The 15,491-nt window shown below is 48.2% G+C and overlaps 1 protein-coding gene across 1 annotated transcript in view; it reads right to left on the reverse strand.

The window, feature by feature from the left end:
* Positions 1 to 14,543, reverse strand: part of MEGF9 (multiple EGF like domains 9) — a 109,672-nt gene extending 95,129 nt beyond the window's left edge. Inside the window, exon 1 of the mRNA XM_033961584.1 lies at positions 13,742 to 14,543. Coding sequence (XP_033817475.1) covers positions 13,742 to 14,468 — 727 coding nt within the window. The 5' untranslated portion in view covers positions 14,469 to 14,543. The remainder of the gene's footprint in view (positions 1 to 13,741) is intronic.
* Between the last annotated feature and the right edge of the window lie 948 nt (positions 14,544 to 15,491).

A 15,491-nucleotide genomic window follows, 5' to 3' on the forward strand; every position in this document is an offset into this window, starting at 1 on the left:
AGGCCCTTACGCTTCGGAGCCTCATTGGTTTTTGTTAGGCACAAAGAAGAATAAGGAGTAGCCATCAGAGCCTAAGATATCGGGCAGCCCCAGCTCTATAGCTTGAATATCCAGCAAGCATTATACAGTGGCTTGCCCCTTGAGTGCTGTGGCAGGTCGACTTTCAGAAGAGTCCACAAACCAATCTGTCAGAAGCCAGGCTAGTCCAACGTGAAGTCTAACCAAATAACATCCATAACCCACAGGATGGATGAAAGGTGAGCCCAGGCCAGTAGGCAACTGAGAATCTGCCCCCCTATCTACAGAGGGGCATACTTCAGCCTGGCATCACTGCACCTTTGTGCACGAAACAGAGACAGAAGCCTGGAAGCGCCATCAGTTGGAGTACCGCTGCCGGGTGCTCTGGGAAAATCCAGGAGACATGGCAGTTGTTTATGGACAGAATCGCCAAGAGCCACGAACAATAAGAGTGACCAGAACCTCTAAAGAATCTGGGTCTGCTAACAAGTTGGAACATAGGGCAATGGTCCACAACAGAAATCATGAGGTCATCCAGTCTCTTGCCAAACCAAAACCACTCCATAAAGGAAAGGTTAGCCAAAGGAGAATTGTAAGTGGAATGAGCAACTCAGTGGCAGATCCAGAGCATTCAGTACCATAAGAAGCTAAAACAAGGTGAGAAGGAAGCTCCAAAGCCTCAGTCTCCAGAGCATCTCAGTAGAGACAGACAGGTGTGAGCAACAAAGGATGCTGCCAAAGCAGCCTTAATGCCTAAAGCAGCTGCAGCAAAAGTCTCCAGAGGACACCATCTACCTGTAAGCACCATACCACCTGACCTGGGAAAAGAGGTGATGGAAAACACCTGTGCAACTCAAAAATCTACCCAAGGCTGTGCCAGCAGCTAAAAGCGAGACAATGTCCACGCTATCTTAAGAGCTCCTTCCAGAAAGACATACTGCTCTGAGATTAAAATGCTTTTATCAGGGTACAAAGGAAGGGTGGAAGACTGGGAACACACTCTACAAAGCCAGGAGGAAAAGTGGACAGAGCCGGCTAAGTGACCAAACTCAACTGCTGCAGAATGCAGACATAAGATCCAGCAAAGCCGCTCCTGAGGACTCCAAAGAGCCAGAATGCAGTCCCCGATTTCCTATGCCTGGAAGCGCTGCACTAGAGAATATAGGACCAGCAAGCTGGTCATCATCTGAAGGATCACCTAGATCAGGATCAGGCAGTACTGGAACAGCGGCAGACTACGTGCCCATAGAAGCAACGCTGCTTAGAGACAGATAAGAGGCGGAATGGGAAGAACGCCTGCTGAAAGATGCATTATGCAAATATGCCATAAAGTCTGAGAAGGCCGCTTGTCACCTGGGGTGCACAGTCACCCTGAGCTGACAGAAAAATGCAGTTCTGAGGCTGTGGTGGGTCCGCAGTCTTGCGCATGGAACCATCAGCCATGCCGAGTCCCAAAAACAAAATAAACTGCCCCGCCGGGTAGCCGAGCGTTTATTCACTTGCTGAATATTTGTGCTGCCACCACTCCCCGCTGGTATTATATTCCAGAGAGACTTCATAAGATGTATCCACAGGCTTCGAATCAATGTTGGCGTTGTAATATACAGCTGGGCTCTTTTTCTTCATATAAGAACATAAGTACATAAGAACATAAGAAGTGCCTTCTCCGGAACAGATCCTAGGTCCATCAATTCCGGCGATCCGCACATGCGGAGGCCCCGCTAGGTGTACCCTGGCATAGATTTAGTCCCCATATCACTCTAAGCTTCTCATAAGAGATGTGCATCTAGCTTACCCTTACCTATGTCACCTTATGCCACTCATAAGGAGATGTACATCTAACTTACCCTTAAACCCTAGAACGGTGGATTCCACAATTACCTCTTCTGGAAAAGCATTCCAGGTGTCCACCACTCATTGCGTGAAGCAGAACTTCCTGATATTTGTCCTGAACTTGTCCCCCCCTTAGCTTCAGTCCATGTCCTCTTGTCTGTGGTCACATTGGACATTGTAAATAATTTTTTATCCTGCTCTATTTGGTCGATTCCTTTCAGTATTTTGAAAGTCTCGATCTTATCCCCTCGCAGTCTTCTCTTCTCAAGGGAGAACAATCCCAGTCTCTTAGGTCGTTCCTCGTATTCCAATTTCTCCATGCCCTTCATTAGCTTCATTGCTCGTCTCTGCACCCTCTCGAGTATTTTTAAATCTTTCTTTAGGTATGGAGACCAATGTTGGACGCAATATTCCAAGTGTGGTCTGACCATCGCTCTATAAAGCGGTAGTATTACTTTCTCCGATCTACTCGCGATTCCCTTCTTTATCATGCCTAGCATTCTATTTGTGTTCTTTGCCGCTGCCGCCACGCATTGCGTCGACGGCTTCAGGGTCCTATCGATTAATACGCCCAGGTCCCTTTCCTGTTCGGTTTTTCCCAGAGTTGCACCTGACATACTATACTTGTGTTCCTTATTTTTTCTGCCTAAGTGTATCACTTTGCATTTTTCCACATTAAACTTCATCTGCCATTTATCTGCCCAATTCTCCAATCGGCTCTAGTCGCTCTGGAGTTCCTCATTGTCCTTCTGTGATTTGATTGCCCGGCATAGCTTTGTGTCATCTGCGAACTTGACGATCTCACTAGGTGTTCCATCCTCCAGGTCATTTATGAAGATAAGAACATAAGAACATAAGAAGTTGCCTCCGCTGAGTCAGACCAGAGGTCCATCTTGCCCAGCGGTCCGCTCCAGCGACGGCCCCTCAGGCCTAATTGCCTGAACAGTGTCCCTGACTAATTTTGTAACAGCCTCTAATCCTATCCCTATTTCCTACCTCTACTCCTATCTGTACCCCTCAATCCCTTTGTCCTCCAGGTACCTGTCCAGACCTTCTTTGAATCCCTGTAACGTGCTTCTGCTTATCACATCCTCCGGTAGCGCGTTCCATGTATCCACCACCCTCTGGGTGAAGAAGAACTTCCTGGCGTTTGTTCTAAACCTTTCCCCTTTCAATTTCTCTGAGTGTCCCCTTGTACTTGTGGTTCCCCATAATTTGAAAAATCTGTCCCTGTCTACTCTTTCTATGCCCTTCATGATCTTGAAGGTTTCTATCATGTCTCCTCTAAGCCTCCGCTTTTCCAGGGAGAAAAGCCCCAGCTTCTTCAGTCTGTCAGTATATGAGAGGTCTTCCATACCCTTTATTAGCTTAGTTGCTCTTCTCTGGACTCTCTCAAGTACCGCCATGTCCTTCTTGAGGTACGGCGACCAGTACTGAACACAGTACTCCAGGTGCGGGCGCACCATTGCACGATACAGTGGCAGGATGACTTCCTTCGTCCTGGTCGTGATACCCTTCTTAATGATACCCAACATTCTGTTTGCCTTCCTTGAGGCTGTGGCAAATTGTGCTGACGCCTTCAATGATGTGTCTACCATCATTCCCAGGTCTCTTTCAAGGTTACTCACCCCTAGCGGTGATCCCGCCCATTTTGTAAGTGAACATCGGGTTCTTTTTCCCTACATGCATGACCTTGCATTTCCCTATGTTGAAGCTCATTTGCCACTTTTTGGCCCATTCTTCCAGCGCTGTCAGATCTTTTTGGAGATTTATGCAGTCCTCCTCGTTTTCAACCCTGCTGTATAGTTTGGTGTCATCCGCAAATTTAATAACCTCACATTTGGTTCCTGCCTCCAGGTCGTTAATAAATATATTAAACAGGAGCGGTCCCAGCACCGACCCCTGCAGAACTCCGCTCGTGACCCATTGCCAGTCTGAGTAATGGCCCTTTATTCCAACCCTCTGTTTCCTGTCCACCAGCCAGTTTTTGATCCATCGGTGGACCTCCCCTTGCACCCCATGGTTCCATAGCTTCTTTAGCAGTCTTTCATGTGGTACCTTGTCAAAGGCTTTTTGGAAGTCAAGGTAAATGATGTCTATTGATTCCCCTTTATCCACCTGGCTGTTTACCCACTCAAAGAAGTATAATAAGTTCGTGAGGCATGACCTGCCCTTGCAGAAACCATGCTGGCTCGGCTTTAGCTGCCCAGTGTTTTCGATGTGTTCCCAGACGCTGTCTTTAATCAGCGCTTCCATCATCTTTCCCGGGACCGAGGTCAAGCTCACCGGCCTGTAGTTTCCTGGGTCTCCCCTTGAGCCTTTCTTGAAGATGGGCGTGACATTTGCTATTTTCCAGTCTTCCGGAATCTCTCCAGTTTTTAAGGATAGGTTGCATATTTGTCTAAGTGGCTCAGCTATTTCGTTCCTTAGTTCCTTGAGTACCCTTGCGTGAATGCCGTCCGGGCCTGGCGATTTGTCGCTCTTTAGCCTGTCTATCTGCCTGAGGACATCCACTTTGCTCACCTCTAGTTGGACCAGATTTTCATCCTGATCTCCTTTTACGATCTCCTCGGGTTCCGGAATGTTGGTTGTGTCCTCCCTCGTGAAAACTGAAGTGAAGAACTCATTTAGCCTGTCAGCTATCTCCTCTTCTTCTTTTACCACTCCCTTTCTGTCTCCATCATCCAAGGGTCCCACTTCCTCCCTAGCTGGTTGCTTCCCCTTGACGTACCTGAAAAATGATTTGAAGTTTGTTGCTTCCCCCGCCAGTCTCTCTTCATAATCTCTCTTTGCTTTCCTAACCACTCGGTGACACTCCTTTTGGTGTTTTTTGTGCTCCTTTTGGTTGACCTCTGATTTGTCCTTTTTCCATTTTTTGAATGATGCCTTCTTGTCACTTATCGCCTTTTTCACTGCATTTGTTATCCACACTGGGTTTTTTGTTCTATTTTTTTTGCACCTTTTCCTGAACTTGGGGATGCACAGGTTTTGTGCTTCGTGCACCGTGCCCTTGAGTAAGGTCCAGGTTTTTTCTACGGACTCCATCTTCCATGCGGTGTCCTTGAGTTTCTTTCCCACCACTTTCCTCATGGCATCATAATTCCCTTTTTTGAAGTCCAGTGCTGTCGTTGTAGTTCTTTTCACCTTTGATGATCCAATTTCTAGCCTGTACTGGATCGTGTTGTGATCGCTGTTTCCTAGTGGGGCTAGTACCACCACCTCTTTAGCGGGTCCCCCATGTCCGGTGAAGATTAGGTCAAGAGTGGCATCTCCCCGTGTTGGTTCCGTGACCAGCTGTTCCATGAAACAGTCCCTCGTGACCTCCAGGAATTTGGTCTCCCTCATGCAGTTTGAGTGCCCTATACTCCAGTCTATTCCCGGGTAGTTGAAGTCCCCCATCACCACCACACTTCCGCTTTTGCATATCTGCCCCAGTTCAGCCTCCAGATCCTGGTCGATTTCTTCTGTTTGGCCCGGTGGGCGATAGTACAGACCCAATTTTATGTCTGCTCCAGTTCCTCCGGATAGCTTAACCCATAGTGATTCCAAGTCATCCGCCCTTTCTGTTGTTTCTATCCTGGTTGAAGATATAGAATCCTTTATATATAGCGCTATTCCTCCACCTTTTTTGCGTGGCCTATCTCTCCTGTAGAGTTTGAACCCTGGTAAAGCCACATCCCATTTATTTTCATCGGTCCACCACGTTTCTGTGACTCCGATTATGTCCAGGCCCTTTTTTGTTGGCTAGGACTTCCAACTCTCCCATTTTAGCCCTTAGGCTCCTAGCATTTGTGTATAGGCAATGTAAGTCCCGGTTGTTCTCCTTTCTTGCTGGTTTTACTCGTGGTTTGGCGCTCCTGGCGACCCCCTCGTGAGTTGCCAGTCCCCAAGCCTCGTCTCGGTCATCCTCCTCCTGTGGTGTGTCTGTTTCATCCTCAGCCTGCTTCCCCATTTTTGGTTGTCCTTCTGGGCTCCGTTGTTCTCTGTTAGTCCTGTTTGCCAAATTCCTTTGTGCCCTAGACCCCTGCAATTTGTCCTTAGGTCCTTCTTCAAAAAATTCCCACTCAGTCCTGAGCCCTCCTTTACAGTGTCCTTGTTCAATGTCCTTGGCCCTGGGCATCTGCATTGCGTCCTTAGGTCCTTGTCCCAAAATTTCCCACTCAGTCCCGATCCCTTTTTTACAATGTCTTTGCTCAATGTCCTTGGCCCTGGGCCCCTGTATTGCATCCTTAGGTCCTTTTTCCAAAATTTCCCACTCAGTCCCGAGCCCTCCTCTACAATGTCCTTTCTCAGTCCCAAGCCCTCTTTTACAATGTCCTTTCTCAGTATCCTCATTGGATACTTTTGTCCGATGTGTCAGATCGACTGTCAGCTTTCCCCTCTTCCTTAGTTTAAAGCCATATCTATGACGCTCTGGACGTTGCGTGCCAGCATCCTCGTCCCAGTCGTGCTCAGGTGCAGTCCGTCTCCCCTGTAGAGCTTATTCTTGCCCAAGAAAGTTGTCCAGTTCCGAACAAAAAGAAAACCCTCTTCCTCGCACCATTTCCTGAGCCAACCGTTTATTGCTTGTAGTTCACTCTGCCTCCTTGCGTCCGCTCTCGGTACTGGCAGTATCTCTGAGAAGGCTATCTTTCTTGCCCTCAGTTTCAGTTTCATCCCCAGGATCCTGAACTGATCAATTAGTGCAGTCCTGTTGTAGCTCCTCCTGCTGATGTCGTTGGTTCCAACATGGATTACTACAGCTGTCTCCTCCGTCTCGGCCCCTTCCAGGATCCTCTCAATTCTGTCGATGACGTCCTTCGTTCTTGCCCCCGGGAGACATGTCACTAGTCGGTCCTCTCTCCCTCCAGCTATGTGACTGTCCACTCCTCTCAGGATTGAGTCTCCCACTACGATAGCAGATTTCCCCTTCCTCAGCTGTCTCTTTGGTCTCAGGTCTGTGTCCTCTAGTCCTTCCTCCGGGTTCTGTTGGGTCTCCTCCTCATCTGCCTGTCCAGATTCTCCGCAAGGTCCCACTCCCATGGTGTCTGGTGGATTTTGTCGTCCGACTGTTAGTTCTCCCCTGATGTGCTGATAGTCCTGTGCCTCCACCATCCTGCAGGCCTCCTCAATGAATTTCTCGAGCTCTCTAACTTGTTCCGTGATGTGGTCCTCTCTGGCAGTGTCCTCAGTTGCCCAGCACTGTTCCTCCATGGTGCAAAGTCCCTCCAGTTCCTGTACTCGAACCTGCAGTCTCCCGACCTCCTTCTTCAGGCTATCCAGTTCCTGACATCGACTGCATATGTATGCCTGCCTCCCGGAGGGGAGGTAGTCATACATATGACATTCGATGCAGTATACTGGGTAGCTCCCCTGGGTTCCTGTAGCCTCCATTGCTTTATTCTTGCTCCTCGGTGATTGGGAGTGGTGCCTGGCTTGCAGCTAGCTGAAAAAGCAGAAAGAGAGAAAAGAATGAGAAGATAAGAAAAGTACCTTGGTTTTAAATTTTCTTTTTTTTTTTTTTTGGAAGTTAGAAGTTAGATTTGCTGCTAGGCTGCTTGGGCTCCTTCACAAGGCTCCTTCGCGAAGGCGCTCTCGCTAAGGCGAGCGCCTTTGACGCTCGCCTTCGATGTGCGCCGAACGGCTGTGCGCCGTTGGCCCCTCCCCTTTTAAGGAGGAGCTCCAATCCTGCTCTGGTGATGTCGGAGGGGTGGGCGGAGCTAACTCTCGCCGCTGCCCCTCACTGTCTCCTGCCTTCTCCCTCTGCCTCGCGGCTCTCCTCTGCCCTGGGTTCTCCTGCCTTCCGACTCTCCTGGGCAGTGTTCACTCCTCGCTTCTCTCCTGCTGCCCTGCTCTCCCTGCAGTGAATCGCCGTTTGGCCCCTCCCCTTTTAAGGAGGAGCTCCGATCCTGCTCTGGTGACGTCGGAGGTGTGGGCGGAGCTAACTCTCGCCACTGCCCCTCACTGTCTCCTGCCTTCCGACTCTCCTGGGCAGTGTTCACTCCTCGCTTCTCTCCTGCTGCCCTGCTCTATTAAATAAGATGGGCCCAAGTACCGAGCCCTAGGGCACACTGCTAGTCACAGTCTCCCAGTATGAGAATTTCCCATTTATGCCCACTCTCTGCCTTCTGTTCTCCAGCCATTTGCCTATCCATCTTAGTATGTCTCCTTCTATTCCATGGCCTTGCAGTTTCCTGAGGAGTCTTACATGTGGAACCTTGTCGAATGCTTTCTGAAAATCCAAGTATACAATATCCACCGGTTCTCCATTATCAATTTGTCTGTTCACTGTCTCAAAGAATTGAAGTAGGTTCGTCAAACATGGCTTCCCCTTCCTGAATCCATGTTGGCTGGCTCTCATCAGGTCGTGTGTGTCTAAGTGCCGGAATGTACAGTATTGGTACTATTTTGGAGGTTGGTGGTGGGAACTTTATTCTCTTTGTTGGGCAGACCTGTGGGTGATACACCCCAGTGTTGTTTATTGGGCTTGTACAATATCTGCCCCTATAAATGGCAAACCAGATTAACGCGCTTAGGTTTGGCGGCTGCTAAATGTTTGATAGCTGCTTCTTGGAAGAATACTAGAGCACCCACTCTGGCAGAGTGGAGCCAGAAGTTACAAATGCTGGGGAGAATGGAGCTCACTCTATGGGATCCTGGAATACATTGTCTGATAAATTAGAAACCCTATAAGGGTAGGTGCAGCATGGTATCAGCCAATTTTGTTCTTCACTCTGGACTGTGGCTCCTGTTCACGCTATATATAATCATGGCGGGGGGGGGGGAGGTGGGGATGCATAATTTGGGCTTAGCGAGGGATGGGTGTGCCTGCTGCTTCAGCCGGTTAACTTGACTAGAGTTTCAATAAAGTTTGGATACATATCGTTGCTAGGATCATGAAGGAGTTTTGCAGGACTGTAGGCAGACTTGTTTAGCCTATGGTCAAATTGTTAAAATTTATATTTGGTTTGTGATGTACTGAGTTCATAGAGTTTTATGGAATGTGCATTACTGTACCCATTATTTGTGAGATGTATATTTTCAAAAATTTAATAAAAAATTTAAAGTTAAAAAAAGGAAGGAGCAGAACAAACATACTCCTGCTGTCATGAGTGCAGAAGAGAAAAACTGTAGGTTGAGCTAGAGAGCACACTGAAATAGAGCAGAGTAGAGAATGATATGGTGACTGCTTGCCGCAGGTAGCTGCTGGTAACCCATAGGAACAGGGGGAAAAATTGACTGGTTGCTGTGGGTATGGGGACAAGGCTTTTCACCGCCCCATGGAGCAGTGAATGGCCTTGTCCCCATAGTAAAGAATCTGCCACCAGTCACCTCCCTTTCCAACCCTCCCGGTCAGCAGCCCCCCCATCTTCCCTATTGCAGATCCAACAGCCCCCCTCCCTCCCTATCACAGCTACCGGCAAAAAACCAAACAAACCTGCGACTCCCCCTTCAGCCCCTTTACACCTCCCAGGGTGGGTATACCAGCTTCTTAGAAGCGTTCATAGGTGAAGAGGCAAAGTCATCGTACGCAGCCCTGAAGTTCACTGAACCGAGGAAAGGATGGAGGGATACTGCACAGGGTCAGCGGGGTTCTGCTGTATGGGGTGGAGGGGGTGAAGGATGGGAGGGAGGGATAGAAAGATGCCGCACAAGGGGATGGGTGAGAGAAGAGGAAAGATGTTGCACATGGAAGGGAAAAAAGGAAAGAAGAAGAATTGGGGTGGAAGACAGGAAGGGAGAGATGATCATTGTACAAGAAAAAATAAGACATCCCTGAAAATAAGCCCTAGTGCATTTTTTGGACCCAAAATAAATATAAGATACTGTCTTATTTGGGGGGGAAACACAGTAGCAGGCACAAAAAATTGAATAAAGAAAAATGTTCCTGAATTATAAAAGAAAATACTCTAGAGCAGTGGTCTCAAACTCAAACCCTTTGCAGGGCCACATTTTGGATTTGTAGGTACTTGGAGGGCCTCATAAAAAATAGTTAATGTCTTATTAAAGAAATTCCTTTTGACTAAGGGCCTGTTTTACAAAGCCACATTTGGCCCCCCGGGCCGCAAGTTTAAGACCACTTCTCTAGAGAGAGACTTCCATTTTCTGAGTTTTAAAGAGTAATTTCTAGAGTTATACTAGTTCAAATAATTTTATTGAGCTGTTCAAAATCTTCAAACAGAACTTAACCAATTCTCACATGTTTACAGCTCTGATTATCAAAAATACAATGCACTACCCACTCCCTCCCTCCTACCCTTTCAAAATTCAGAAATGTGCAAGTATCAAACAACCACTGAAAACAGAAAATCCCAAGACATTCAGCCATTTAAGATATGACTGCAAGCAACAGTAGTAGTCAGTGTCCAAAAAAGTTCCCATGCGGTCTGAAAACTCTCTTCACTTCGGGATGAGAATTCAAATATTTCCTTTCTCTCCCAAATGAGGGAGAATCAAGAATAAGGCCTCCATGAAAATGTAGGCAGTGCCTTTTCACAGGCCACAACTTAGAGCATTTGAGTATGCCATACATGCAAAGAAGGAGCATCAGTGTCCAGCCACTTAATCAGAATGCACTTAAGGGCCAGAAGTGTGGACCATCTAAGATAAATTACCTGCTCTCCTCTTCCTGGGATTATAAAATGGTAGCTGACCAAACTATAGCAGGTTCAAAGCGAATCCTGACCCTCCAAATAGTTTCATTAAATTCAAAAGCTCTTGTCCAAAAAACTGCTATAAGAGGACATTTCCACAGCATATGTCCCAGACTGGCCTCCACCTGTTCAAACTTAGGACAAGTAAAATCTGCTCTTAACTTCATAAGGAAGGCCCTACGGGGGAGACATGTACAACCTAAGTAAAATCTTTTCCAGTGCAATAGGGGAGACATTTTATACAATTGGGTAGTATCCCAGTGACTGTGTGCTATTTGCAGAAGGAATCCAATCCAGATTTTCTTTCTGTGACTCTGCTCTAGAGAATGATGCAGGGAAAAATTTGCCCACATCCCATCTGATCCCATCCGCACAAGCCTCGAATAGTTATGATTTTATATTGAACTTATTTTATTAAAGTATAAAAAGAAACAATATTCTGTACAATTGTCATTTTATAAACACAAACCCCCCCGTCTCCACTCCCCTCCACAAATATCCTCTGCACTATCGAGAAAACTGAATAAGCCAAATTATTACAGAATGCTACCTGTACACAGAAAAATCATGCTAACAGAATACCACAGTCACACATGACAGGAATAGTGTTAGGGGAGTGCAACTAGGGTAACTGCCCTCTGGTCAGAGAGAGCCCTAAACCAGCTGGAAGCTAAAGAAGCACGGCCTGGGCTTTGCAGTCCCCAGTTAAGTCTAATACCAACTCTAGTAGGATACATATTTCAGATCTGATATATTCTAATCACAAAATAGAAAATAAAATTATTTTTTCTACCTTTTGTTGTCTCGTCATTTTATTCTTCAAATCATGTTAGTCTCAGGCACTAGTCTCTGTTTTCTTTTGAATTCTCTTAACTCATTTGCCAGGGTCTTCTGACCATTTGACATTTCTTCTTTCTCCATGCTCACCATCCATCTTCTATCTCTGTGTATGTATTGTTCCCCATGTTCAGCATCTCCCTTCTCTATGTCTCCTATAAGTCCCTTTCTAGTATTTCCCCTGTGCCCATCTCCCTGCCTTCATCATCTCGCCATTCTATGATCCCCTTCTCCTGAGTACAGTATCACTCCTCTATTTCCCTATGCCCCCTGTCAAGCATCTTCTTTCTGCATTCTTATTGTCCCCCATGTCTAGCTGTCTTCTCTCTGTGTCCATATACCCTCCCATATATAACATTATCCCTCTGTGTCCATATACCACCCCCATGCAGATGCAGCATTCCCCTTTTTGTCCTTGTTCCTATGATCCTATCCATGCCCACCATCTCGCTTCTTTTTGTATATCTCCCTGTGTCCAGCTTCTCCCTTCTCTTACTCTCACAATCTCTCTTTCCTCCCTCCGCTATGTTCAATATTTCACTCGCTTTTCCTTCATCCCCTTGGTTCAGCTTTTCTCTTGCCCTTTCCTTCTCTCTCTTCCTTCCTGCATGTCCTGCACCTCTCTCCCTTCCCTCTAGACCCTTCCTATGGGTCCAACACCTCCATCCCCTCCCTTCACTGCCCAGGTGTGGGTCTTGCACCTCTCCTTTACCTCCAGCACCAATCCACCCACCACATGGGCCCAGCACCTGTTTCCCTTCTCCCCCAATCACCAGACCAGATCCAGCAACTGTCTCCCATCCCTTCAGCTCCAGCTAGTCCAGCAGCCCAAACAACCCCTTCTCCCCTTCATGGATGCAGCAGCAGCACCCCCCTCCCTCCCTCTCGTAGGTCCAACAGACCCCTTGATCACAATCATGGCTACCAGCAAACAGCTCCCCAAAACAAACAAATCTGCGACTCCCCCGATGGCCCCTTTGCATCTCCCGAGGCGGGCCTACCAGCTTCTTAGAAGCATTCATAGGACGAAGAAGCAACGTCGTCGCATGCAGCACTGAATTCCCACCAAGTCCCCCTTCTAATGTAACTTCTGGTAAAACCTCTTTATCAATATTGTCATCAGTGATGTAGCACGGGGAAGGCCGCAAAGCAGCCTGTTCAGAGTGCTGCTGCTGCTGTTTGGAACGGAGGTATGTCGGTCTCGTGGTGGTAGGGATGGAAAGATACTGCACAAGGGGATGTGTGGGAGGGTCAGCGGGGTTCTGCTACACAGAGGGATGGGGGGGAGGGATATAAAGATGCTGCACAAGGGGATGGGTGAGAGGGGAGGAAAGATATATAGATATCGTGTTTCCGTGAACATAAGACCTATCCTGAAAATAAGCCCTAGAATGATTTTTAAAGGAGCTCCTAATATAACCATTACCCCAAAAATAAGCCCTAGTTTGATCGACCCCCGAAGCTCCTCTCAAATGTCCACAACACTCCCTGACTCCATCACTGACAATAGTGCTGCCCAATTCACTGGCGACAGGGCTTTGTCCCCCTCCCCACCCCAAGTGCAGCACCAGCCTTTTCCCTCACTTTGAGGTCATTTCCTGTTCGCTGAAGTGATGTCAGAAGGAAGGTTCAGCCAGCACCGGCAGTGGGTGTGACATTCTGCTCACTGCTGGTGAAGAGGTATGACGGGAGGGGGGAGTGTGGCAGGAAGGCATGTCTGTGTTGGGGTGACGGGGAAGAATGCATGGGACGGCGATGCTGAGCACCTCCGTCTCAGGCATCAACTTCCTTGCTGACCCAAAGCACATCCAAGACAAAACAATATTTACAGATCCAATGGAGGCAATATTCTCAACCTATGTATTTTGGAACAATATATAAAAATACAAGAAGTTTGACCTGGAAAGGCTATCTGATGTGTTAAGCAAGCAAACTCATCAGTATTCCAGTGGTAGTAAGCTCTGCCTCTAGCAACTGAACAAGAATATGCTTTTTTTCATCTTTGTTTAGCACATTCTAAAATACTAGGCCTGCACTACTTAGTTTTAACGTACAGCAAAACAAAAGCAGCCTTTACTATTTCATTTCACGATAAGTTAGAATTAAATGCAATAAAACAAAAAAATAAGGTGAGGTTTGCCCCTCCTACCCCAGCCCCATCGAAAGTGTACAAGACTCAGAAGAATAAATACTGCAGGTTACACATGCTCTACTTATCATCGGGGCAGAAAAGACAGTTGCACCCTAGTTCTTACTGCAGAAAGCACAGAAAGAAAGACACCATCAGCATCAGCCAGTAAGAGAACCCTATTTCCTAAGGCGGAGAGGGACGTAGCGATGAATCAATGGGTGGCTCAGCCTCAGCTAGTCTTTTTGTCCCATTACTTACCAATGTCACTAGAGGAGAATTAAACACTCACCTTCGTCCTCCGTATCCGGGACTACCGAGTCCACCGTACTAGAGACGTTCCACATCCAGGGCACCGCCGTTTCGATCACCGAAACCTCAGGTGTGCCGGTTACCAGGGAGCGGGTCGAAGCCGTGGGCACAGCAGGTGTCGCGGTCACCAGGAGCCCACCGACAGACGAAACGGCCTCGGCTCGGTTGTCCTCCGTGTCCGTTGCTCCCAGCTCTCTGCCGCTCTCAGTTGGGGCCGGGAACCTAAGAGAATGTACCGAGTCTTCGGTCCGATTCTCGGGTTTTACGGTCATGGTGTGCGTGTTACGGTTTGCCGGTTCCGAGTCCACGGCCTGCTTGCTAACATCTTCGCTCAAACTGCCCGCGTCTTCAGTCCGATTGCTGGCGTCTGCGATCGGGTCTCTGGTCTCATTGGTCCGGTACTGAGGCTCTACGGCTGGGCTTCCCGCATCCTCGGACCGGCTCTCGGGTACCGCCGCTGGGGTCCAGGTGATCTCCGCAGCGCTCCTTGCGTCTGCTGTCCGAATTCCGGAGTCTTCGGCCGCGTTACGTGAACGAAGAGCAGGCTCGGGGAGGTCGTAAATGCCATTACCCGTAAGTTCTCCATCACCATCAGTTATGAAAGCGAGGCTGACCGAGGCCAGAATGAGTGCAGCCACCAGGTACACTCGATCTACCGGTGCCGAACGCAACATCCCAGACGTCAGTCGCCTTGCATCACCATTCATTCACTCACCGCTGGTTCCGCCCAGCCTATCCTTCCTTCGGCGAACCCAGATGACAGCGCCGTGCACACCTGACGGTTAACGTGAGAAAGCGCGTGCTCAGACACGCGAGGGGGGGGGGAGGGAGGTGTTGGAATTAGAGCTGCTACAGCAGCCTAAAAGCTCGCGCGTCGCTTGTCAAGTTCGATGTCACTATCACGACAGTGCCTGCGGTACGAGCTGCCAAATCACGTACCATTTCCCCGCCTGTTTATGCTTCTCGACCAATTATATGGCAGAGAGCGGGAGAGTGTGCTATGACGTCATCACTCTAGTATACTGTCAAAAGAGACTTCCGGGCTGCGCTCCATATCTAAGAATAAGGAAATGAGTTTTGGAGTATAGAGGACAGACCAGGGCTACCTGGACAAGTGGTGTGATGAAGAATCATAAGGCACAAAGAATAATGAATCCCAACAGTAAGACTATAAGAGTCACATGGATGACTATTTATCTAAATGAAAGATATTCCTCTTCAACACATACAAAGGGTAAATGGGATTTAATATACAGTACTGCTTTTCTGTGATACTATTTTTACAACCCTCTTGCATCCCCACCCCACCAGGAGCCAGCTAACCTCTAGCTGAGCCCATTTGAGTGCTGGTAACCAGGACCCCAGCAGGGAGCTATCCCAGAGGCTCCTGTCAAAGAAGGGGAAGGCTACCAGAGTGCGAATTGCCACTAGTAGCCCAATGGAAGCGCCAGGCCTCTGGGGTGCAATTGGCACCAGTGGCCCAACAAGGGAGAAGGCTCCCTGGAGATAACCACCAGGAGGCTGCCACATGGGGAAGCCCACCAGCCAGGGAAGACAACACCCACCTAAGAGCCTCCATGGATTGAGTGAGATTTTGGGGACTGGGTGAGGGTGGATTGGAAAAGAAAGATGGATCTAGGTAAACAGCCACACCTACCTAGATTCATGCCTACCTAGATTCACTAAGCCCACCTTACCTTTCCGGTCGGTGTCTGTTCCTATGCGATCAC

This window comes from Geotrypetes seraphini, chromosome 10 (assembly GCF_902459505.1).
Source record: "Geotrypetes seraphini chromosome 10, aGeoSer1.1, whole genome shotgun sequence".
Lineage (NCBI taxonomy): Eukaryota > Metazoa > Chordata > Amphibia > Gymnophiona > Dermophiidae > Geotrypetes > Geotrypetes seraphini.